At 43.9% G+C, this 26,754-nt stretch overlaps 1 protein-coding gene across 2 annotated transcripts in view; it reads left to right on the top strand.

Annotated features, from left to right (window-relative positions):
- Positions 1 to 2,730: 2,730 nt before the first annotated feature.
- CYB5R4 (cytochrome b5 reductase 4) overlaps positions 2,731 to 26,754 on the top strand; it is a 71,725-nt gene continuing 47,701 nt past the window's right edge. For both annotated transcript variants that reach the window (XR_012644819.1, XM_074988858.1), the window contains exons 1-4: positions 2,731 to 2,834; positions 6,584 to 6,737; positions 17,542 to 17,642; positions 19,915 to 19,999. Coding sequence is in view for 1 of the 2 variants with exons in the window: in XM_074988858.1 (XP_074844959.1) it covers positions 2,760 to 2,834; positions 6,584 to 6,737; positions 17,542 to 17,642; positions 19,915 to 19,999 (415 nt within the window). In the remaining variant the exon portion in view is untranslated. The remainder of the gene's footprint in view (positions 2,835 to 6,583; positions 6,738 to 17,541; positions 17,643 to 19,914; positions 20,000 to 26,754) is intronic.

Below are 26,754 nucleotides of genomic sequence, written 5' to 3'. Positions count from 1 at the left end.
CATACCCTTAGGGATGCAAAAGAGAAGTGTGGGGGTACTTATAATTTTTTGTGAAAAGGGGGGACTTTATAAAAAAATGTTAAGAAGCACTGTTCTATAGAGCCTGAAACAGTATATATGAGATCTGAACTACCCTCACTGATTTAAATGTGGGCTAATTCAGAAGTCATTTATTGTATTTTAGAGCTCAGCGTTAACAATTATACTGTTAATCTAAGCATGCATGAAGGAATATTCTATAAGAGGGGGGCAGAGCACGGAACCCTGCTGGACTCCCACCCCTGGGGCCACAGTGACACATTGGCTACTTCCAGGAGCAGCTCAGGGCTAGAGCACTTGGGGAGCCTGCCTTAGATTGGCTGGCTAGGAGCCGCATGAGATAAGCACAGCACCCTAAACCTCTGCCCCAGACTCAGTCCAGACTAGGGTTACCATATCTGAACATTCAGAAAAGAGCACACCCCTGAGACAGAATGTATCTGTATCAGTATGGACCACCTCATGTTGTGTTAATGTACTATTTATATCAGGGTTTCCCAACATTTATTTAGTTGGAACCCAGGTTTTTTCAGTACCTTTTTTTCATCCCAAAAATATAAACACATATTAAAAAAATGAATGAAAAATGAATAAATTTTCATTATTTATTGTTTATTCACAATAATAAAAGCACATAAGATACATCTTGATATAAAATACTTAAGTGCCTAACTTATTATTACTTTAATTACAATTTAACCAGTAGAATTTTAACAGTTGTATTTCCTAAGGACAGGTATTTTTTTCCCAAGGACCAGTACTGGATTGGGACCACACTCTGGGAAACACTGATCTATGCTATTACACATTAATACAATGTGAGGTGGTCAATACTGATACAGATAACACCCATCAGAGGGAGTGTCTCTTTTTATATGCAACAAGAAGTCCTGTGGCACTTTACAGACTAACAGATATTTTGGAACATAAGCTTTCATGGGCAAATGCCCACGAAAGTGTATGCTCCAAAATATCTGTTAGTCTGTAAGGTGACACAGGACTTCTTGTTTTTGAAGATACAGAGTAACACGGCTACCACTCTTTTTATACGGTAATCCTAGCTCAGACCCCCTCAGACCATGGGTGACATGTGAACTGCTGGCTGAGGGAGGCTACCAGCTCAGCTACAACCCAACTACCAGCCCTCAACCAGACTGCTCGTTCCTGCAGCATCTCTCCCCACGCCAGCCCTGGAAAGCTAGGAGAGCATTCAGAGGTGCTGGAAGAGAAAATGTGCAACGTGGCTCCGCCCCTGGAGCCCAGCAGCACAGCCCAAGTGGGAGCCTGGGGATGCAGCGTGGGCAGTGCAGTGCCCACTGCCACCCTTGCCTCACACACTCCAAATCTCTTGGCCTCAGGTCAGCCAACGGGGGTGGGGAGGAACAAAGGCGGCACTTGCTCCGGGGCTCCCATGGCACAAAATGCTCAGGAGCGTGCATCGCTGGTGGCAGATGGAGCTCCAGGCTCTTTAAATTGCTGTGGGAGTGCTATCTGGCATGGTACTAGCAGCACTAGGCCGGTACCTGCACTCTGGGGGACACCGAGGCTGTGTCTACAGTTGCATTCCTATTTCAAAAGAGGTACGCAAATGAGGTAAATAAAATGCAAATAAGGTGCAGATTTGCATCGCTGGCACCTCATTTGCATATTGCTATTTTGAAATAGCTTATTTTGAACAAAGAAAACCAGTGTAGACACTGCTCTTTCGAAAGTAAACCCCATCTTCGAAAGAATCCTTCTTCCCTTTTTTGGCTATGTCTACACTAGCCCCAAACTTCGAAATGGCCATGCAAATGGCCATTTCGAAGTTTACTAATGAAGCACTGAAATACATATTCATCGGCTCATTAGCATGCGGGCAGCCATGGCACTTTGAAATTGATGCAGCTCACCGCCATGTGGCCCGTTCAGACGGTGCTCCTTTTCAAAAGGACCCCGCCTACTTCGAAGTCCCCTTATTCCTATGAGCAGATGGGAATAAGGGGACTTCGAAGTAGCCGGGGTGCTTTTGAAAAGGAGCACCGTCTGAACGGGCCGCGCAGCAGCGAGCCGCGTCAATTTTGAAGTGCCGCGGCCGCCTGCATGCTAATGAAGCGCTGAATATGTGTTTCAGCGCTTCATTAGTAAACTTCGAAATGGCCATTTGCATGGCCATTTCGAAGTTTGGGGCTAGTGTAGACATAGCCAAAAAAGGGAAAAAGGATTCTTTCGAAGACGGGGTTTACTTTCGAAAGAGCAGTGTCTACACTGGTTTTCTTCGTTCAAAATAAGCTATTTTGAAATAGCAATATGCAAATGAAGTGCCAGCAATGCAAATCTGCCCCTTATTTGTATTTTTGATTTACCTCATTTGCATACCTCTTTTGAAAGAGGAATGCACGAGTAGGCACAGCCTGAGGGTTCCCTGCCCCCAGCCTCGTCCCTTCCAGGAGGCGCGGTGCAGAGGGTCTCCGCCTTGCCCAGGGACCTGGAGAGGCTCGTTCCTAGCCAAAAGCCCTCCGCATAACCGCCGGGCACGAGCCAATCAGAGGACGCTACCGGGGGCGGGAGAGGGGCAGCGAGCTCGCGCGGTGAAGGAAGCGCACGAAGGTTGCCGGAACCTCGCAGGGGGCGGTTCTGGCAGAAGGCGGGTCGTTTCTCGGGCTCCGCCCGCGCCTGCGCAGTGCCCCGGCGCGCAGGCTGAGCCCGGAAGCGGCGCGGCGGCTGCGGAGCGGAGCGGGATGCTCAACGTCCCTGCGCCAGCCTTCCCCGCGTCCGGCTCCCAGCAGCGGGCGGCCGCGGGGGGGCGCAGCAAGGTACGGGGCGGGGCGGAACCGCGGGGCGCGGAGCCTGGGAAGAGCTCTCCCGGGTTTCGTGACTTGGCTTCGTGCGGGTCCGGTGAAACGCCGCAGGGTGCAGCCGTGCCGGGCCCGGCGCTGCCGCACTGCCTCGCCTTGGTACCGGCTGTGCGCTCCCGCCCACCGCTGGGGGCATCGGGTCCTTCCCACCTGTCCGCACGGCTCCCTAGGGGGCAGGCAGGCAGCTAGCGGGGTCCTCCTGCGCTCACAGACAGCGCTGTGGGGTAGCGTCCCTGCCCGGGGCGGCGAGGACAGCTGCCGAAGTTGGAGTGGGAGTGAGGGGTGACAGTCTTTGCTTATTGGCAGGCGGTGCAGTTGGCCCGTGGCACTGTTTCTTAACCTGTGTTTGTAATCCTTCCACCCCTTTTAAAAACACCCTTTTACAAACAGTAAGTACTCCCCGCACATACAATTTTCAGACATTTCTACCATTGCAACACATTTGTTTAAACAACTTAAGGGTAACTGACTGGTTGGAAGAAATTACCTCTAGTCAATGAACTTGCCCTCACACTTAGGATAATGCAAAAAGGATAAGGAAAAATATAGCTGAACATAAAATAACTCCACTTTTTATTCACAAAAAGGTTGAGAAACACTGAGTTAAGGTACTCTCTGGAAGAGCTCTGAGTACCTCAGGGGTACATGTACCCCTGGTTGAGAACCACTGGTCTATCAGACTCAAAGCCACCAGATTCCAACTTCTGAAGTATATCAGGGTTTGGCATCTAGTATATAATGAGAATAGTTCATGGTTACAATGTTGTATTTTTAATAGTTTTATAAGGTTAAAGGGTGGCGCTCTCTATGTTTCAGGGTCCAAGCTAAGAAGGACTCTTGCCTTGTGGAATGACTATTTTATAGCTCTTTGAGGGGCAGCTGTGTGAATCTGTATCTGCAAAAACAACAAGGAATCCTGTGGCTCCTTAAAGACTTTATTTGGACATGGACTTCGGTGGGTAAAACTGAGTTCATCATGCATTTGACAGAGTGGGTTTTACCCATGAAAGCTTTTGCCCAAATAAATCTGTTAGTCTTTAAGGCTCCACAAGACTCCTTGACGTATAATAATTTCCCATTTCAATGTATTTACACCTTCTTTTGAAGCATTTGGTGCTAGCAACTGTCAGAGAGAGAGAAAGCAGGACTGGATTGATTTCTGTTACAGAAATTCAAGTGTTAACTATAACCCATATTTATTATTTCCTGTCAGTTTTCTTTATTAAATCCCAACTTATATTTACTTCTTCAGATGCTCACGAAAGCTCATGCTCTATGCTTTCTGTTAGTCTATAAGGTGCCACAGGACCCTTCGTTGCTGCTACAGATCCAGACTAACACGGCTACCCCTCTGATACTTGACAACTTATATTTAGTATGTATCAATGTATATGTTATAAAATTGTTTTCAGGGGTTTTCTGATTTAATTGTTTTTACTTTAATGTTGCATTAATGCTTTTTTTTCCTTGTTTAATTTCATGTAGCTTGCAATTATTGGGGGAACTGTTGTGCTGGGTGCTAGAAGCATTCAAGAACATACATTCGCTGTTGTTAGGCTTACTTGAACAACCTTGAAACAAAAATGCAACAGTCTAATAATAGCAAAGTGGTAAGAAGGAACTGGGTGACAGTGATAAGGTCAGATAGGCTACGTCTACACTAGCCCTAAACTTCGAAATGGCCACGCAAATGGCCATTTCGAAGTTTACTAATGACGTGCTGAAATGCATATTCAGTGCTTCATTAGTATGCGGGCGGCCGTGGCCCTTCGAAATTGACGCGCTTCGCCGCCGTGCGGCTTGTCCCAATGGGGCTCCTTTTCGAAAGGACCCCGCCTACTTCGAAGTCCCTTTATTGCCATGAGCTGATGGGCGCGTCAATTTTGAAGTGCTGCGGCTGTCCGCATGCTAATGAAGCGCTGAATATGCATTTCAGCGCTGCTTAGTAAACTTCGAAATGGCCGTTTGCGTGGCCATTTTGAAGTTTGGGGCTAGTGTAGACATGGCCATAGTTACATATGTTAGGTATCTGAACATCCTTATGGTTCCAGATAACCTGTATTTTTCCTTAGAGGAAGATGACAGGTATTATTTCCTGGTTAGACTTTCTAAGTAATCTCTGTTTTAGGAAACATCTCCTAATGTTAGCTATATAGTTTGCATCTCATACTCTACAAAAACATCTTCATGTCCAATAAAACTCTTGTTTATGTTCTTGTATAAGTAGGACCTTTCTTTCAAAAGTCCCGAGGACATTTTTCTCGTTTGGTGTGCTCAACATTTTTAAAAATAGGGCTCACTTTATTTAGGAGCCTAACATATAGGCATATTTAATGCATGCAGAGGGTACCTCTGTTAAGCTGTAGCTTCACATAGAACTGCTCGTTATTTAGCACTTAAAGACCAAATAATTATTTATTAGGTAATGAGTGAGTTAGACCCACTTCCTCAGATTTGGAGTTTCTAACTGTTAATTTGTTTGTCTGCAGGTCCTACAGGATTGCTTGCTATTTATATAGGCATATGATGTGCAAAATGTCTCTGTAAAATTTAAATTCTGGTTCCCTGTGCAATATTCACCAGTGTTCCTGTTTTTCCTCTGTCTTCAGTAAACTCACAGGCTCTTCCACCTCTCTTGCCTTGTGTAGGGCTTGATAGTTTGATCAGTTTAAACCTGCTGGGCTCAGATTAATATTAAATTAGTTAAAGATTGATGCCCAGGTGAGACACCATCCTGATTTCCAACTTTTGGGAAAGGGAAAGCCCCACTACGATGGTGTCCCTGGATCTTGCTTGGGGATTAAATCTTTGTTACTTTTCTTTTTGGTCAGTCTGTGACCGGTAAGCTTGGGAATGCACATTTTCTGGCTGCTTGAATAGAGGAGAAATAGATGTCTGTTCCTTCTTGAGCCTCCTCAGTGCTACACATTTGGGTTGAGATTCCTTTTTTTTCTGAGGGATGTGAAAGTTGTTTGCTGAGAGAGTATTATGGTCTTGATTCCCTTGTTTCTGTGGATGGTCTGTTTCTTTTGCTATTCATAGACTTCCCAGAATGAAACTTATGTGACTCTTCACTACTGCAGTGAAGATTTGTCTTCAGTTTGTTTTGGGTAAGGATCTGCCCAGTGGGTGCTTATGTTGGTAGTTGAAGGCATGGCGAGAGTGGAGGATGCCAATTCAGTTCACTTGAATGAGTAAAGAGCTATCCTAAGTAGTCTTGCTTTGGTACATGAGGTTCTGTATAGCAGCAGAGAAAACAAACAAAATTATCTTCACTCAGTCCATATTGCTATGTGTGTGTGAACTAGGAGTGCAGGGGCTGCTGCAGCACCCTTAAGTTTTAGCTATGTTGCTGGCGCTGTGCCTAGGACCACAGCTCTACTCCTCCCCAGTCTCCTGGTCCTGCATCTAGGGCCACAGCTCTGACACCACCACTCCATCCCGCTGCTGGTTTTGGATTCTGCTTCTGCTTTGGATTCTGTGCCTGTCCCCAGTTTGGGGTGGTGGTGGTGAGCAGACAGAGGTAAAGGGACTGGCTTTCAGCATCTCCACTACTACAAATGTTCCCAGGCTACTGCATATCCTTCTTGTAAAACAAAACAGTCTTTTGGATGTGTACTTTTCTAATACAAGATATTATCTCACCCAGCTCGTCTCACTTTTCCTTTAATATTTGACAGTGTTAGCATACATTTTATTCTTTATAGGTCCCTTTAAAACCAGGCAGAAGTCTTATGGACTGGATTCGACTAACTAAAAGTGGAAAAGACTTAACTGGATTGAAAGGAAGATTAATTGAAGTGACTGAAGAGGAGCTTGCAAAACACAGTAAAAAAGATGATTGTTGGATATGTATAAGAGGTGGGTTATTCACACAAAAATGGACATGTATAATTTTAAGCTTTTCAGTGCACAAATTACAAGGATACCAATTTACTTTATTCCCTCCTTTACCCTCCTCCAATCCCCTCAAATCCATTAGAGATTTTTCTGCCACACAAGACATTAAAAGGGGCCCCCGAAGCAAGATTTGGATCACTGGTAAATTACCATGTTGTCAGTTGTGACTTTCAAATGTTGATCCGTGTAAGTTGCTTCTTATGGAGCTTATGCCTGTTGCGAAGCTGAGCTGCTTGTAGGAAGTGCACAGCTTGAACAGTAATATCAGAATACTTTGTGTTTATGAAAATATAAAGCCTTCCAGGCTCTTCATGGAATGTAGTCAGATACTTACTTCCTTGTTGTTTTTTTTTAGTGAGATTTAGCATGTGGTTTCTTTCACTTCGGCTATCCTGGTGAGGTGAGACCATGTCCCTTCCAAGGATGGACTGTGCTAGCTTGTCTCTTGCATGCTGGAGTGTTTGGCACTATATTTTTGTCATACTTCACTAGATGGGTGTTCTGTATGGAGAGCTTTGTACACTAGGTAAGCGCCTACAGGCCTGAGCATGCCCCTGGCACTGTCCCCACCAACCCTCTGCCCTCAATTACCATCCAACTCCCCTGCAATCCCTCCTCCCACTTCCCAGGTCACAGCTCACTCCCAGACCCTGAACCTCCTCCATCCCTCCACCAAACCAGAATCCTCTCCTGCACCCATATCCCCTCCTGGACCCTGCATATCAATTCCCTACCCCAGATCGCAGGCCCCCCCCCCCACCCTCTTGCACCTCAATCCCCTATTCTGAGCTCTCTTCTGCACCTAAATGCTGTCCCGGAGACAGCACTCACTCCAAAGAAAAGTGAAACCTTTGACAACTTAGCAAAACCTTGGAGTGCCCCCCGTCAAAAATTGTCCACTCCTGGTCTAGAGAACTCACACAGAGCTGAGCATATTTTAGTCCTGTTTTTTTAGATTAGTTGAGAATAGTATATTGAGCACATGATTGTTCATATTCCTCTTCCTAACTATTTCTCCTGACCAAACGTCAAACATAAGTTTGTTAATTCTTAAGCTTCGTTAACTCGTGTCTTTAATGGAAGTGTGTGCCATCATAGTCCCTTACTTTCAGGCCTAGAAGAGGTTGGAAATGCCCTGAGGTAAGCACTACTTACTTGAGAAGATGGGGGAAACTTCTGTGTCACAATAGCATCTTCTTTGACTCTTATCTGGTACAGGACATGCAAAAGTATAGTGATAGAATAGGTAAAAGAAAGCTTGACTGCTTTCATACCTTTTGCATCTCAGCCTTCTTCCAGAAGGAACTGCTTCCTGTAGCCAGTCCAAAACACAGCTGCAAAATCTTTCTTTCCAGCTATTCTGACAGGCTATGGTTACACAAATGAGTTTTGCTGACAAAACTGATGGAATGTCCACACACAAAGTGTGTTTTGTCCACAGTTTATTGACAAAACTCAGCCCTTTCAGCTGGCAGCATTCTGCCTCTTAGCCATGAGGCCTACCACTGCTGTTGACTCATTCTGTCTGAGGGGGCTTCTCTCGACAGACAGGGCATCCAGAACACTGGGCAGCCCTGTCTGCTCTGCTTCCAGGTGCCTCTTTTGTTGAGAGAGCAGCCAGGCAGTCCAGCTGCTGGCTTTTGTGTGTGGCCACACTCTGAAGTTTTCTTGGGAAATCTCATCCAACAGTGACTTCTGCTGGCAGATTGCTGTAGTGTAGTTGTAGCCACAGTGTCTCCCCATTCTGGCTTTGCTTCTCCTAAAACATTCTTTAAAGTTCTCATTTTTAGAGAACTTCATCTTGCTGCCATGTCTGTCTCTGCCTTCATTTCCTTTTAAAACCCTACCTGTTCTGTATGTTCAAAGGCTATTTTTTTTTTTAAATAAAACATCTCTCTTTGTGTTACGATTGTCTCCCCTCATCTCCAAGCCTAAATACTCTTTGGAATAAGCTCTTGGTTTTTACATCAGGCTCCATATCTTCCCATCTCTAAGAAACTTTTAAACGCTGCTCCAAACTCATAGGCTGTAATATGCACATTGCACAAACCCATCTTTGTTTCTCTATTGTCATGTTTTGTATGCAATGTATGTTTGACTATAAATTCCTCCAGGAATGGTGTTATGCTTCAAAGAAGCACACAGGATCTTTTTACAGGGGCATAAGGAAACAGGCCGCATTTATTGATAGTATAACAAAATAGCATATGCTTTTACACACGTGTGCACACACCTGGCAGATGTTATAATTGCCAGTCTGTTGGTTGCCCTGACCTGTTGATCAGATAAGTCAGGTGCGAGGAGGAGTAGTTGGGGTTTTCCAGTCCAGACTGGTGCTCCTAGTCTTAGCATCATGGAACCCAAAGAATAAAACAAGACATCCCCATCCTTTACAGGGTTTTTTCCTCCATTCAAGTCTGCGCATTTTGGTCTATCAGGCCTTAGCATCGCAATCAGTATGATGGTGACCCCTTCAGTATGATGGTTGTCCCATATGCTGCTGACTCCTCCTGGGTGGTGGTCTCTGGGAAAGTTATCATCAGTTCCCTGACTAAGGGTGTTTGTTCCTAAATTTGAGATTTGTTAGTCTGCCCAGTGCAGTCTTCTCTGTCCAGTCTTCGTAGTTATTTGGTGCTCCTGAGTCTTCTGCCCTGCCTCTGGTCATCTGGGTATGCAGTGGTCTTTATGCCTCTCTCTCTGAAAGCATTCCTTCTCTCATTCACAGTGACGCCACATTTACATAATTGTAGCATGGAATGAAGAGTATCAGGGTTTCTTTCTGATACTATCATCACTATGCATTACAATTTAACATCAGAATACAGTCATACCCCGAGATACACCCATTCGGGTTATGAGCATTCAAGTTTACAAGGAGTTTGATTTAAAATCCCTACCTTGTCTTACGAGGCATTTCCTCGAATTTACGAGGTCAATTTAAATTTTGTGCACCTCAGCAGGACACGGATGCCCTGCAGCGGGAGAAAGGCTGTGGCTCCAGGCAGCAGCTGCCCACAGCTGCATCCCGCCTGGCGTGTCTCTCCGCAGCGCCTGGCGGTGGTTTCCCGGAGCCCCCGGCCCAGCCTTTACCTGTGGCTCGTCTTCGTCTCTGCCTTGGCTCTGCAGCAGCAGCGCGCCCCAGCCCAGCCGGCGGTCGCGGGCTCCCAGGTGCTCCCGCAAGACATGGCTGCTGGGTGCACAGCCTATCCTGGGCAGCTAGGGGGCTGCCGCTGCCCACCCTGCACAGCTATGCCTCGGGCGCTGCTTGCCGCCTGTGGCGTTCCTTTGCATTTAGCGCCTCAGACGCTGCTGGCGGAGCCTCTCTGCTGCGCAGCCCCGCACAAGCAAGGCATCTCCCCTTGCCAACTGGGGGCCTCCTGTGCCTGCCTAGCTCCCCGTGCAGCCAGCCCCTGACACTGCCCCCTCCCCACTTAACCTAACCTGAGCTCAGGCCGGGCTGCCTCCCCATGCCCTGCTCTGCCCTGCCTGCGCCCTTGCACCGGCCCTGCTTCTGCAGCCGCGGGCAGCTGCCCAGCTTTGCACCCCCCTCCCAGGTGCTCTTTGATTTCCATTCCCCTGTCTCTGCAGGTAAACAAACATATTGTAGAGTAATTAATGAAGGGAAAATGCCTTGTTAGGTTGTGTTATGATAACTAATGTTAACTGTTGAAGTAATTGTGTTCATTTTAATGGGATTTGGTGTTGTTTTAGCATAAATGGATATAAATTTTGGGGCTCAGGAACGCATAAAATTTTTTCCCATTGAAATTAATGGTAATTACATTTTCGACTTAGAAGAATTTGCCCTAAGAGGAGTTTTTCGGGTATGAATTACCCTCATAAGGCGGGGGAAGACTGTACACCAACATAACACAGAAACGGAGCTCAGTTGACAAAGCTGCCTGGTGCTAAGGCTGGCAATGTGTAGGTAATTAGTATCACAACATACGTTCATTATAACTAACTTATTGTCTTCAGAACTACAAGGTTACATTATTTTACGTTGATTATAATTATTGTGCATTATAAGGCTACAATGGTCTTTTACAGTAGAACCTCAGACTTACACACACCTTGGGAATGGAGGTTGTTCACAACTCTGAAATGTTCCATAAATCTGAATATGAAATTATGGACTTCTGTCAAGAGTTGGGGGGACGGGTTGGCGCTTCAGCTGCAGGAAGGGGAGCTGGGGGCTCCATTGCAGGGGCTAGTATCATGGCTTCTGAACCTTGGGTTGGTAGAGCTCCAGGCAGGTTCTCGAGGACTCTGCTCTGTGGGAGCACCAAGACTCAGAACTTTAGATTGGGGTGGGAGGGAGACCACTGGAGCTTGTGGCTTCTGCCCTGCGTCTCCTCTTCCAGTGTCAGCTGGGGGTGAGGTGCACTGGGGTTCAGGCTTCAAATATGGGGAGTGCTGGGGCTGAAATCAGCCCCTCCCCCTCAGCTCAAACCCTTCCCCCTGGTGCTGAAGCTGGGGATGGAGCTAAAACCAAGAGCCACAGGTCTTCCAAGATTGAGAAGTCCAGTATGTCTACTCTGCCCCTACCCCCTAGCTGGAGCCCTGAGCCCTGGTGGTACTATGGTTTCTGCTATTTTTGTTTTGTGTCTCCTGCTGTCTGGTTACTTCCAGGTCCACATGGTGTCCAGTTGACTGGTGAGTCCATAACTCAGGTGTTGATTTTACTGAGATTCAGCTGTATTTGTTTGGCATACTGTACCTGTGTGTGTCACATTGTACTCAGGACCTTAAAGTATTTCATGTTTTAAAGGTTCTAATTGCATATCTAAGTGTGTGTGTGAAAACTTAGTACTGTATATCTCATACATTTTGATTTGTGTTTTTTGTGTTTGATCATGTGGTGCCTAAGCAAAGCCCATTGAAGTCAATGGGAATATTTCACTTGTCTCTGTAGGTCTTGGGTCATGGTCATGTGCATAAAAAGAGATCATTCCAACCATAAGTGATGGCAAGAAATAGAACGAAGACTATAGCGATAGGCACAGAGAAGTGGTGGCTTGAAAAGGGCATAGGGCTAGGATAAGGAAATGAATGCAGATGGAGGCCGTGGCAAAAATGTGAAGGGATTTGATAAGGTAGATAAAGCACAGGCTTGATACTGGGGAGAAAGGATGCCAAATAGATTTGGGGAAGGTGTGTGTGGGGCAGTGTCAGGGAGAGGTATCAGCAGAGGATGAAAGTAGAGAATCTGTTCTGTGACAGTTGTGGAATTATTATTGTAGATAGATTGGGAGGAAAGGTGGACTTCACCCTTTGGCATAGAGTGAGATGGAAGTTGGACATGCGTTTACAGAATCTTGTAAGACATAAGAGATTGAGGTGTGGTGGTCAAATGGAGGACTCAGCGGTGGCCACATCATACTGACTGTAGCAGCAGCATCTAGTTCATAATAATGGTATCCTAATAATCTGGGTTTTCACTGAATAAATATCCTCCTTGTATGCAGTGTTCACTATTGCACACAAGATGGTGTAGTTAGCAAATTCCATCAGAAAAATCATCTTTTATAAATTGGCAAATATCAGTGTGCTGCATTTTCATTGTTCATCCATTTCACAAATATCATTTTTATGCGTATTGAATTTAAAACTTTATCAAATTATCCATAGGCAGAGTTCAGTTTTTTTATTTTATGCAAGACACATCTACAGTATGCAGACCTCCAGAAATATTGGCACTGAAATTAGTAAAAACAAAGCAAAGTATAAACTAAACAGTACATAGTAATATGTTTAGTGTTTGATATACACTGGTTTGCACATAGCAGAGGAAACATAATTTTAGTTAGGGACCAGTAATGTCGGCATGTGTGCTTAGTACTTCATCATATTTTGCTTTTCTGTTTCACCTTCCAACAAAGGGTTGCATGCCATTTCATATTCACATATTCTATTAATTAAACCTTAGCATCTTTATAAAATGAGTGTACTTATTCTGTAGATATGAGAAACTGTGACAGGGAAGTCAGTGACTTGCTCATGATCACACAGAAAAGCTATGTCTACACTGTGAGGTAATATCAATTTTAAGTCAATTAGCCTGATTTTTCTGAGTGCCTGTCCTCACTGTAAATTCTATTAGCTCAATTTATGGAGCACTAAAATCGACATAATATTGAAATCTCAATATTGTAGTAACCTGACAGGTGTAGCGTTCAGTTTGAATTTAAAATTCCAAATGAAGGGTAGTGAGGAAGTGCCACATCTTTAAATCAAATTCATTAGCCTTCAGATGTGTCTCTTATGTGCCCCACAGTTTTCCACTCTGGCCTCTTCTATCTCCACTGCTCTCAGGTGTGGAGGAATTAGGCAATAGAAAGACCGTTTCGAATTAGAAGAGAAAATTAGGAGCTCAGGAGATTCCATTTAATATAGAGCTGTTCTCTGAGCTTGGCAATTAAATGCAAACGTTTCATTACCATCCGAGGTAACATCATCGGTGCACAATCTGATTCAATGAAGTCCTCCCTGTCTAGTCCTTTATATAGTTGTCTTTGAGTGAACCTGACCAGTCGCCCGTCTTGATTGATTGTTTACCTTTGACCAATCATTGTTAACCACTGTTTCAATTTGGCAGCTGGCAGCCCATAGCTATAGGGTCATGAAAGGCTGAACAATCTTCTTTCTTTTTCTTTGCTAGTAGTGTGGCTGTGGGGTCTGTGGTTCTGTGTACACTCCTGCTAGCTGTCTGGTTGTTTTGGTTTTTTTTTTCCTTCTGCGCTGCCTGGTGTCAGCTGCTGACCTTGCCCCCAGCCCCCGTACCATGTAACAGCTAGGCGGTGGGTGGGGGTGGGGGTCATGCTTGTCTGGTAGGATGAGAAACTTCTTTTCACTCATTTATATGTTCTCTCACCCCGCCCCCCCCCCCACAACTCCTACCTTCCATCCCTGGGAGGCGTCATGCATTCTGGAACTTTCCCTTGCCTGCATCACGTGGGTGAGGGTCGTGCTTGGATGAGAAACTTCTTTTCAGCTGCTTACGTTTTGTCCTGACCTCCACATCCCCTCGCTTCCCTCTCCCCCCAGAGGTGCCATGCAGTCTGTAATTTTCCCACGCCCAGCCACATCACATGTCTTGACCCCGAACCATAAGCTGAACAAGGTGCCAGGCAGCTCGCGTGCGGTGAGGGTCACAATTTTCAGGGGCTGGCTGTAGCTGGGGAGTCTTTTGGCCACTGGGGCGAAGTCTCCCTTGGTGGTCATGAGTTTCAGGTGCTGGGTGTAGCTGGGGTCTTTCAGCCATCCAAGGATGTCTCCCTCAGCGAACACAATTTTCAGTCAACAGAAGAAAATACTCTGTCAGTAGAGTGCTGTCCTCTCAGACCAAATTTTTTGTATGGGCTTTATCCAAAGGCCAAGGGGCTGGCTAGAGTCAGGGTTGTTTAGCCACCTGGGGGAAGGCTCCTTCGGCGGTCATGATTTTTGGGGCTGGCTGTAGTTGGGAATCTTTTAGCTGCTTGGGGGAAGTCTCCCTTGGCAGTCACAATTTTCGGGGCTGGCTGTAGCCTGGGGTCTTGTAGCTGCCCTGAGCCGTACATGTTGCAATGAAGGCAATGTAGTAGCTATACAATTACCACAGTTCTCGAAGTAAGGTTTGCAGTGAGGAATATTCTTTTTCTCAGGGTCTTTTTTTGGCAGGTCCAAACCTGGCTATAGGCTGGGGTCTTTTAGCTTACCTGGGCAGTAACTGTTTCAGTGATTTGTTGGAGTTTCAGTGTAGCACCCGTGTCTGTTGGACATCATCTTCTTCTAAGGGTCTTTTTTGTCCAGAGGCCTAAATCCAGATTCAGGATGCAGGTCCAAACATCATCAAAGCGTCTCCCTGGGCAGTCATGATTTTCGGGGCTGGCAAGCGTCTGCTGTCTTTTAGCCGCCCCGAGCTGTTACTGTTTCAGTCATGTTTCAGTGTAGCCCCCATGTCTAGTTAGGGTCGTCTTTTCCAGGAAGCCTAAATCCAGATCCAGGTCCAAACATAAAGCTTAGGCATGCTGCTAATAGGGGCAGGTAGGGGGGTCTCCCTGGCCAGTCACGATTTTCTGGGCTGGCTATAGTTTGGGGTCTTTTAGCTGCTCCGAGCCATACCTGTTTCAGTGATTCATTGTAGTTTCAGTGTAGCACCCATGTCTACTTAAAAATATTCTTCTTCTGAGGGTCTGCTTTGCCAGGAGGTCTAAATCTAGATCCAAGCCTGCTAAGATCCGCTGCATTTGCATCCTATTTTCAAAAATCTGTCGGTTGGGACAGGTTTGCTAACCCTTCCTCGCCTCAGTTATAAAAAGCACATTTCTTGCAAAAGCAAGCCAGATCCTTGTCTGGAAAAAGGGATGTTTATTTAACACAACAGGGGAAAAAGGGGAATGAAATGTGGGAGGATGTTGTCAGATACCCACACCAGCTTGCGGGGCACTTTTTTTTTCCCCATGCTGCACGAGTGAAAATAGACAGAATGCTGTGTGGCTCAGGAAACTGTGGGATAGGTTCCCACAATACACTGTTGCAGCACTTGATTTAAGCTTGATTTTTAAACTACTTGTGTGTGGCAGCAATAAGTCAGTTTTGTCGGGAGCATGTGGGAAGGTGAGGATGCTCAAAATCGGATGGATAAAACCCAGAGGTAAAAAAATCAATTTTCAATTTTAGCTCATAGTGTAGATGCAGTCCAAGTCAGAGATTTTTGGCAATAGGCTTGCTTGGGTTGGGTTGTGGACCATTAAACTTTAATTTATAGAGTGGAGAGTTTATGTATGCAAATCACAATTTTTATTCAATACATACTAGAATAGATGAAATTTAAGAATTTATCATATGACATCTTTGACAATTCTTGCTTAGCTTATCTTCCAATTTTGAGGTTTATGTAATAGGCAGAAAGAATTCATAAATGTTTCTGTACTAAAGGTGTTTTTTTTGGATCAAAAACAACAAGAAGTCCGGTGGCACCTTACAGACTCAGACGTTTTGGAGCAGAAGCTTTCTTGGGCAAAGACCCACTTCGTCAGATGCATGAGTCTGTTAGTCTATAACAGGCATGTCCAGCCTGCGGGCCGCATGCGGCCCTGGACAGCTAGTAATGCGGCCCCACAAGATCATAAACTTTTAACATTATTATGTGATTTGTATACATTAACTATATTATATATTTTATATGCGGCCCAAGACAATTCCTCTTCACTCAGTGCGGCCCAGGCAAGCCAAAAGGTTGGACACCCATGGTCTAATAAGGTGCCACAAGACTTCTTGTTTTTGAAGATACAGACTAACACAGCTACCTCTCTGATATTTTTTGTATCAGTTAAACTTTCCCAGGTATCTTTCAGGTGTAAATCTTGGAAATAAACTTAGGCTAAAATGGCTCAGCTTTTGAGGACAAAGGGTCGATCTGGTGTCTTAGTAGGGCGAGTGGATAGAAACTAGAGATGTGTTAGGGTCTAGTTTTCAGAGGTGCTAGAAGTAGCTGCTATGACTGTTGAAGAGATCTGGCATAGTGAATGAACCTCTAGAAATCAGGCCTTACATTGAAAGTACACTCATCCATCATTAAATGAGTACTTTATTTACAAGTACTCACTAAACGAGGGGGACACATACCTCCCCTAGTTCATAAGATTTTATTGGCTCTGAGCATATATGTGCATGTAAAAGATGTATTGGAAATGTTCTGTAGGATCACTTCCCTCAATGAGTGCATGACATACATGACTGAGCATTCTGTCGTTAAACAAGTAGCTGCAGGTACATGAATTTCCTTTTGTTTTTGTGATATTTTTTTCCTTGTAAAAAAAAAAAAAACTGATAAATGCCATACAAAACACCTCTGTTAAAGGAACGTTATGACTGTGGTGAAACGCTCAGTTTGGGTACAGTAAAGTTATGTCTGTGCATACATTACAATAGCTTTAATTACGTGGTCACATGTAACTTATTTTTTTCATCATCCCTGCTTTGCTTGTACAAGTTGAGTGGTAAACGGGATTAGGGGTAGTATTTTGCAGTTAAATCTGTGGTCTGGAATTCCCAGTAAGAGTGCAAACTTTGAGAGATGTAAAAAAATAAAAAGATAAAAAAGTTTAGACAAAATCCCTTATAGGTGGTGGGGAGATAATTTAGGAGAAGAAATCTTTTAAAATAAACAGGATGTCATGTTGCTGAAGGCGTAAAGAAGGTCAGTGGGTTTTTTTTTTTTGTTTTTTTTTTTATAAAAGCTTAGCATGGATAAATTCTGTATAAAGACATCTTACAGGCGTTCTACACTGGGCATATTTTTGGTTGAGGACAATTTGAGTCACTTTTCAGTCAATGTTCTAAAACAGTTGGATCTTGATTATAAAATGTATGCCTTAGTCCTGCCAAGACTTGAGCAGTCGATTAACCTTAAAGGAAAGAATAGAGCTGTAGATTTCAATTCGACATCTCATGCTTAGGTCTTTGTAGGACTGGTATTTTAGGCTATCCAATATTACTGCATTTAATAAATCAAAATAGCTGTAGTATAACATGTAGGGATATGGAATTTTTCTAGTCTGCATCATTTTATCATTTTTCTCCTTGTTTCTTTTGTGTTACTGGAGGATTGAAGTATAATAGTCATATTTCATAATATTTCGTAGCCAAAATCTTTTTGCTGCTTCCTATGACTGAAGAGCATTGCAATAATTAAAATTACTTACTTTAAGTTAAATATTAAAGAACACATTTTAATTAAGACATTTTTTGCTGTAATTAATACCTCCATTCTTTGATGCAGGTCTTGTATATAATGTGACTCCATATATGGAGTATCACCCAGGAGGCGAGGATGAGCTGATGAGAGCAGCAGGATCAGATGGCACAGAGCTCTTTGATCAGGTAAGAGTACTGGACGTTGGACGTTAATGATACTGTGTCAAAGGGTGTTCTGAAAATTGCACAATTTCTGAGTTCAAGGCATTCAGTGAATGGAGAGAGGGGAAAAAAGTTACTAAAACACTTTCAGGACTTGGATTCCAATACACTAAAGCAAGTAGGAGTTTAGAAAGTGTACAGTCTTTTCTTCTGTAGTCCTTTTCTTCTGTAGCTGTTAGCAACATTATTCTTGATGAGACCAAGGCACAAATGGTGGTGGAGCTTTGTGACTTTGTCGTTACCCACAACTATTTCAGATTTGGGGACAAATTATACCTACAAATCAGTGGCACTGCTATGAGCACGCACGTGGCCCCACAGTATGCCAACATTTTTATGGCTGATCTGGAGCAACGCTTTCTCAGTTTTCGTCCCCTAGCGCCCCTCCTCTACTTGCACTACACTGATGACATCTTCATCATCTGGACCCATGGGAAGGAGGCTCTTGAAGAGTTCCACTGTGATTTCAACAGTTTCCACCCACCACCAACCTTAGCCTGGACCAGTCCACCCAAGAAATTCACTTCCTGGACACTACTGTGCAGATAAGTGACAGTCACATAAATACCACCCTATACTGAAAAGCCACGGACCACTATGCTTATCTACATGCCTCCAGCTTCCATCCAGGACATACTACATGATCCATTGTTTACAGCCAGGCACTAAGGTACAACTGTATTTGCTCTGATCCATCAGACAGAGACAAACATCTACAAGATCTTTACCAAGCTTTCCTCAAACTACAATACCCACCTAAGGAAGTGAGGAAACAGATTGATAGAGCCAGACGGGTACCCAGAAGCCACCTGCTACAAGACAGGCCTTGCAAGGAAAACAAGAGACCACCACTGACCATCACATACAGCCCCCACCTAAGGCCTCTCCAACGCATCAGCAGTGATAAGCAACCCATCCTGAACAATGATCTTTCACTCTCACAGACCTTGGGAGGCAGGCCTGTCCTTGCCTATAGACAGCCTGCCAACCTTAAACAAATCCTCACCAGCCACTACAAATCACAAACCAGTGACTCTAGGCCTGGAGCCAGCCCCTGCAACAGTCCTCGCTGCCAACTCTGCTCACATGTCTATACCAGTGACATCATCACAGGACCTAACACCAACTATGCCATCAGGGCTCCTTTACCTGCACATCTACTAATATAATATATATGCCATCATGTGCCAGCAATGCCCCACTGCAATTTACATTGGCCAAACTGGACATATATTGTAAAAAAAATAAATGGACATAAATCAGACATCAGGAAGGGTAATGTACAGAAGCTTGTGGGAGAACACTCCAATCTCCCTGGACACTCAGTGGCAGATTTAAGGGTGACAGTCCTGAAACAAAAAAAATTAAAAAATCAAATGGAGAGAGAAATCTCTGAGCTGCAGTTTATTTGCAAATTTGACTCCATTAACCATGGATTAAACAGAGACTGGGAGTGGCTTGCAGTTTGCAAAGGCAGTTTCTCTGTTCTGGGTGTTAGTATCTCCCCATTAGACTCTGACAAAGGCTCACATCCCCCTGTCTGATCTGACTTGTTTTTTCCTCTTCTGATAAGTACTGTTGATATTGGGCCATTTCCACCTTGCTGAATAGACCTTGTCAGCTCTGGCCCTCCGTTTTACTGGGAACCCACTCTTTAAATACCCCTCTGAAACCACCCCCCTACCCGTGCAGCTGATGAAGCAGGTCTGTGCCCACGAAAGCTTATGCTCCAAAATATCTGTTAGTCTGTAAGGTGCCACAAGACTTCTTGTTCTTGAAGCTACAGACTAATATGGCTACCTCTCTGATACTTGGCAACTCTAGGTTTCTCTTTCTGCAGCTCTCTGTACCATAAACTTGGGTAGTAGAGTCTAAATCTGGTTGACTAATTAAACAAGCCATAAGGATTAGCTAAGCTAAACTTTTTTTCTAGAAATGTCCAACAAAGCCAACAGCTTGGGAGCTTATATGTTAAATCACACAGTGCAAAAGCCATTGCAGCAAATTGAACTTTTAAAATAAACTGATTAAGTAGAGGTCCTTAGGTCTGTACTAAAATCTCAGTGGCCCTGGTACTCCCACCTGTATTGATTGATGTAGCATCTAAAAATCTTAAGTGTATTTGAGTTACCAAAATAAAATTTGATCTTCATTTTCTCAACATATTGTCATACACACAAAGTCAGAATTATAAGTGTACTTACATATCTGAAAGCTACTCTTTTCTTCCTTGCAGGTTCACCGTTGGGTCAATTATGAATCCATGTTAAAGGAATGCCTGGTTGGAAGAATGGCATTCAAACCTGTTGCTGCTACTACAGGTCCATTTTATAATGTGAAATATTATTTTAAAATAAAATACATTAGAAATCAGATTATTTAGAAGTCTTGGGACACCATAAAGCCCTAGGTTGTTTGGGACTTGGCCTCTGAAGTGAGGGAGATTTAGTTACCCATATTTGACTTTCCTTAAGACATCTGGCTAAAGATGGAGCTATATTGTAAGCACAGACTTCTGTATCTAGTATTCCTCTGTTTAGGTCCTGTTTGTCAGTCACTGGGAAGGAAGCTGTTCAGACACAGAACCTTCTTTTATCACAAGATGCTATTTTTGGTTTCCCCACATCCTGCCCCAGCAGTGTGGAAAGCCTTAATTCATTGGCATGGAGCATTTCTATTAGGTAATGTTTTTTAAAGCCCAAGATGCGAGTTGTGAGTCACACTTCATAAAATTTACTCTTGTGTTTTATTAGGCAGTTTGAATATGCTCAGGTATTGGAGCACAAGAAAATGTTTGCCTACCTGTGCTCCCCGTGGCTGGGGCTGCCAAATAGGTGGTGGGGGCTCCAGCCCGTGCTGCTGCAGGGCAAGCTGAGGCTCTGGCTTCCAGCCCCACATCAGCCTCCTGGCCCCCATGCTCCTGTGGGCCCAGCAGGGGCTCTGGCTCCTGGCCCCCGTGCTGCTGTGGGCCCGGTGGGGGCTCTGGCAACCCTCTGATTGGCTTCTGACTGGTGGGCTGAGCCCTGCAAACAGCCCCAGCCATGAGAACCCTGCTGAGGAGGTGCCAGTATGTCGTACCGCCACACACTTCCACAAAAACAGCTCTGCTTATGGAAATCTAAAACTGATCATTGTTGCTTTGGATCACTGGATGAAATACATAAGTTGTCTTAAAGTGCTGGTGTGGATTCTCAGAGGCTTTAATGTCTGTGTATGTTCTTTCTGCCTTCTACTAATGATCAAATGGCTAGTAACAGCCTATATAGAGGCAAAATAGCTTAAAAACAAGCCCTGTTTTTGAGTAGTAAACACAGGCGGCCCCCGATGTACAAATACATCGATTTACGACCATTCGTACTTACAACTAACCTCCAGCACTCACACCCCCCATGTGCCCCAGCTCACTTCCTCCAGCAAGGGGCTCCAGCTGCACACCTGGGGCTCCCCTACAGCCCTCCGTGAACGGGGCTCCAAGCCCCATGCCCCAACCCCCCCACCCCCCGACAGCAAGGCTTTGACTCCTCCCACCTGGCCCCAACCCCCATGGACTGGACCCAGCACCCCCAACACCGCCTGCTCAAGCGCACTGCCCTGTTGCACTACAATTTAATTCCTCTCCCACCTGGCTCAGCCCATCTGTGGCCCCAGCTTTCACCCCCCACCCCCATGCTTGGGCCTCTGGCTCTCAGCCAGCAGCAGTGTGCGCAGGAGCTCTATCCCCTTTGCCAGCTCAATCCACCTCTGCCCTGGTTCACCCTCTGTCCAATCCCCCCTCTGCCCAGCTCAACCTCCCCAGTCCCCCCCTGCTTTAACCTCCCTGCCCCTTCCCAGGGCCCCAACCCAAGCCCTCCCTGATTTATGCGAAACTGAAGGTACACAACCCTCACATACCTTGAGGGATTACAGTATAAGGGTATTTCTGACTTACGGCCAGATTGAGTTATGACCAGGTGTTCGGAATGTGACCCATTTGTAGGTCGGGGACTACCTGTATGAGAATACGTAGTATGCTCCTTCATTTCTACATCCTTGTAAAGAATACTAGCAAGCATTGTAATCGGGATATGAGGAGTACTTATTAGACCTTATGTAAGTTAAATCTGTAGGGCCCTACCATATTCACGGCTATGAAAAATGTGTCATGGGCCATGAAATCTGGTCTTCTGTATGCTTTTACCCTGTATCTGAAAGATTTCACGGTGAAACCAGCATTTTTCAAATAGGCAGCCTGACTCAAAAGGGAGTTGTGGGGAGGGTAGCAGGATTATTTTAGGGATATTATGGTGTAGCTACTCTCATTTTTGTATAACTTTCAGAGTCAGAGAATGGTGGCTGATAACTGAGGACTCAGCTCTTCAGGCAGAAGCACAGATAAAATTAGCAATGTTATGATTACCTTACTTTTGCACTGCTGATCCTGGTGGTGGCTCTGTCTTGACTGCTGGCCAGGAGCCCAGATCTCACCAGTCTCCAGCTGCCCAGTTCTAAAGGCAGTGCCACCACCTGCAGCATAGAAGTGAGGGTAGCAACACCACAACCCCCACTACAATAACTTTGTAACCAGTCTCACAACTCCTTTCTGAGTTAGGACCCTACATTTACAACACCATGACATTTGAGATTTAAAAATTGGAATCATACATTTTACCATTTAAAAATTCTACAAGTATAAATTGACTGCATTGGACCATGAATTTGGTAGGGCCCTAGCCATATAGTTTAACTGACTGTATGCTGTGTGTCTAATGGAGGAGAAAGGAGGAAACTGTTTCAGTGCGATGTGGTTATTCTCCTGTGTAGTTTTGTACTTAAGCACAATAATATGTATGAATGACCCCCCATGTTTAAAAATATAACAAAATTTCTAATGGAGCTGATCTGTGACAGATGACTTGCTGCCACTTATAGCAATGTTTAATGATGTTTTCAGAAGTAGATTGATTTAATTAAATATAAACCAACCTCAGTGATATCTGTTGAATCAGTTACAATCTAAACTTCTTGGAGTGGGAGGGATGCAGCTGGAAGTGAAAAGAATTTCAGACAGCAGTGGGTGACGTAGAAACTTTGTTTGTCAACCCACCTGATAGGTCTTCGTCTTAAACAGCTGTGGCCACTCATCTGTTCACTCCAGTGCCATTTCTTTCCTGGGCTTTGTTGGCTTTTCCCTTTACTTATGCCACAATGACATGCTGAAAGCTTGTCCTAAACAATATCTTCAGCATAGGACTTTGCTTTGAGTGGGCCACTGGTATGAAAGTAACGGACTTGTCTATTTCTTTAAAAGAACGAAATGTTAAATATTTTACTTTAAAATAGATCAGAGTATATTTGCTGAATGTTTGTCATTGAAAGTATGTAGCATTAATGGATCTGGTTTCCACGAATTGCTGCTGTGAGATCTGATAAGTACTCTTCAGTCAAGGTTAACTTTGACTTTTAAAATATGACAGTCTTTTATTTTAAATAAGTGAATAGAATGAAAAAACTTTTCAAAAGCAGCCACTTCCTTCTGGAGAGAAAAATCTTTACTCAATGTAGACTACCATAGCAAAAGATTACGTTGCTGTTCTCTTCAATAAGGTCGTGGCTACACTAGCATCCCCCTTCCGAAAGGGGGATGCTAATGAGCCACTTCAGCAGATGCTAATGAGGCTCTGCATATGCATGGTAGTGCCTCGTTAGCATCTGGTGAAGTGGCTCATCAGCATCCCCCTTTCAAAAGGGGGATGCTAGGGTTGCCACAGCCTTAGTTAGTTAGCAAGAAGCGTAGCTTAGGCCTTTAAGGCTATGTCTACGCTTGCATTCCCCTTTTGAAAGAGGCATGTAAACGAAGGAAATTGAAAATACAAATGAGGTACAGATTTACATATCTGGTGCCTTATTTGCTTATTCTTTCAAAAGAGCTTCTTTTGAAAGAAGAAAAGCAGCGGAGAGCAGCTCTTTCGAAGGTAAACTCCATCTTTGAAAGGACCCTTCTTCCCTTTTTATATGGGAAGAAGGGTTGTTTTGAAGATAGTTTACTTTGGAAAGAGCTGCATCCACACTGCTTTTCTTCTTTCAAAAGAAGTCTTTTGAAAGAATATGCAAATAAGGCACCAGATATGTAAATCTGCGCCTTATTTGCATTATCAATTTCCCTCATTTGCATGCCCCTTTTCAAAAGAGGAATGCAAGTGTAGACACAGCCAAAATGTGTGAAAGGTATACATAGTTGAGAAAACTCTTGCCAAAAGCCGTTTCATTGTGAAGTTAATGATATTTTTCTAGTCAATTCAGAGTTCAGCTCTGATCACAGTTTGAGTAATTAAAGTACTGCTGCCTCGGCAGCAAAGGGCAATATTAAAACCTCTTCTAGTTTTATTACAGTTTACTAGAGAATGATAATATAGATAGCTATTGTGTGTGTTACACAGTTGTGAAGAGAGATTAGAGCACTCACAGATGAGATGGCATTTAGCACATTAACTATTGCTCTTTAAAATTAAACACACATGCAGGAAAATAGATTGCAGTTATTCATTGAATTTTTAGGAACAATTATTGTTGTGTAGCTCTCTTTTGAGCAATTTTTGACATACAGTAAATCCTGCTCAATTTCCTGAGCCTAGAAAGTGGTGGGGAGGCTCATGGACTGGTCAGTTTCTGACTTCTGCAAGCCTGGGGAGCTGGGAACCAGGCAGCAGCCTGGTTCCCGTCTCCCCTCGACTTGCGTGAAAATTTGAGTTATGTGGGGGTTGCAAGAATGCAGCCCCTGTGTGACTGGAGGGTTTCCTGTACTTGAAATCAGAGATGCTTGATTACTTCAGTTGCATGGTCTGTTTTGTTTCCTTGTAGAACATCTCTTAGAATCAGCTTTCTATTTGAAATGCTCTTGGAGAAGGGCATTAAATTTGCTGTTCACAAATATCGTGAAAACTTTAAAATTGTCTGTTTCTACAGACAAGCCTGTCATTGAACATCATTGCTAAGTTATTGCAGGAGAGCAGCTACACAGGGTGGAGAAGAGTTAGCTAGTTTTAAAATCTAAACTAATGTTAACAGAACACTTCTGCGGTTTTTAATCTAGCTGTTGAAATTGGTAAATTAGTAGTGCACTAATTTTTATTAAATTATACTGTATTCCGTAGAATGGGTAAATTCCTTCACTACTACTTTCTTGTCCATCTTAAAAAAGGTAGTACTTATTTGTAAGCATGTACGTTGATTCTACATAGACATGCATGTGGCCTGTGCAAATATTGTAGAAAAAAATATAGCATGGGATCCAGGCGTGCCAGTGATACTTTTGATACACTAGTAGTCCTACTTACACAGCTTCATTAATAAATTAAGCTGCCGAACTTTACTGTTTATGTGGTGGTTTGTAACATTAGCTGGTCTTTTGTTAATACACAGGTGGCCTGGCTTGGAGCAAGCTCCTGGCTGCTTGGGGGGCATGGGCGAAGCTGTGGTCCTGCCTTGTGTGCAGATGAAAATCAGCTCCTGCGCCACCTTTGCCACCCATGTCAGGGATGGCTGAGTCCTGTGTTACATGCTATGATTCTTTGGGGATAATTTTAATACATAAATAATTGAATATATTAAAAACAGGACTTGCAAATATACATGCCAGTCATCAGCCTGACCTCTTTGTATGTTGAATCTCTTTCCCCACTCCCTTTTCAGTAGGTTATGAACTCTTTAAGACAGACTATCTCAGTATGGGATTTTACAGTTCCTAACCTCCTTGCTGTATAAATAATAGTGCCCTATGGTCTGATCAGTGCTGGAATTCCAGGACCAAATTTGTTTTCCAAATGTAAATGGCACGATGACTAGAAATACTGTTCTTATGAAAGATGGATGGTTTGTATTGTGATTCAGCGCTTCTTTGGTTAGGACCTGCCTGGACCGTTTTGTAGCTTTAACTTGTAAAGCCATTATGTTTTTAACATGCATCTGAAGGTGTTATCTAGTGAAAACAGTAAAAATAATTGTTTAAGGTTAGCTCAACTAATGTTTTAGATGAGAAGAGCACTTTTCTACTTGTGCACAACAGTGAAATGTTTGTCCTGTAGGTTCTGAAGAGTGAAAAATGATTCCAACCCTCAAAAATATTGAGAACAAACATTAAATTAGAATGTTTAATCCAAATACTTATCTTTATTATAGGTGACATGATTATCCTATAGTTACCTTTTCCTGAAGCTTCCCATTATAAGGTAGTATTTGCAATTGATCCAAAGCATAGAGGCACTAGAGCTTCTCAAAGTAGTTGTAAGAATTCATATTTATCATGTGCAAAACAATCCATTTTTTCTTCTCATTCTCAGAAGCAACCGTGCAATTTTTGCATAAACTCAAACACGAAAGTGTGAAGCAAATATCTAGCATTGAAAATTATAGCCCAAACTGTTTAAACTTTTTTGACACTCAGGGCTTGTCAACACTAGCTCCCTACTTCTAAAGGAGCATGGTAAGTAGGGTGTTGGGAGTTTATTAATGAAGTGCTGTGGTACATATGCATAATTTCATTAAGCAATCACCACCACCACCACCCCCCGCGGCAGCTTTGAAGTGCTGTCTTGCATCTAGCCGCGGTTCACCCGCCACTACTTCAAAGTAAAAGGTAAAGGGACTCCCTTTTGTGTAAAGGGACTTGGAAGTACCCTGGGCACCTCGAAGTACCGGCACGTGAGCCATGGCTAGACTCAAGCTGGCGCTTTGAAGTTGCTGCTGGGGGGAATTTGCTTAATGAAGTGCTACATATGCACCACAGCACTTCATTAATAAACTCCCAACAGCCTACTTACCATGCTCCTTTTGAAGTAGGGAGCTAGTGTAGACAAGCCCTCAGAGTATTTTTTGTCAAAGTTTAACAGTTTGGGCTGTAATTTTCAATGCTAGGTGTTTGCTTCACGCTTCCGTGTTTGAGTTGAAGCAAAAATTGTGTGGTTTCTGAGAATTAGAAGAAAAAATGGATTGTTTTGCACGCAATATATATGAATTCTTATTTGAATTTATATGAATTTGAGAAGCTCTAGTTCAGGGTTTCTCAGCCTATGGGTTGGGACCCAAACATAAGTCACAATTA

Source organism: Carettochelys insculpta, chromosome 3 (assembly GCF_033958435.1).
Source record: "Carettochelys insculpta isolate YL-2023 chromosome 3, ASM3395843v1, whole genome shotgun sequence".
NCBI lineage: Eukaryota > Metazoa > Chordata > Testudines > Carettochelyidae > Carettochelys > Carettochelys insculpta.
This window is presented reverse-complemented; position numbering and strand designations above follow the sequence as displayed.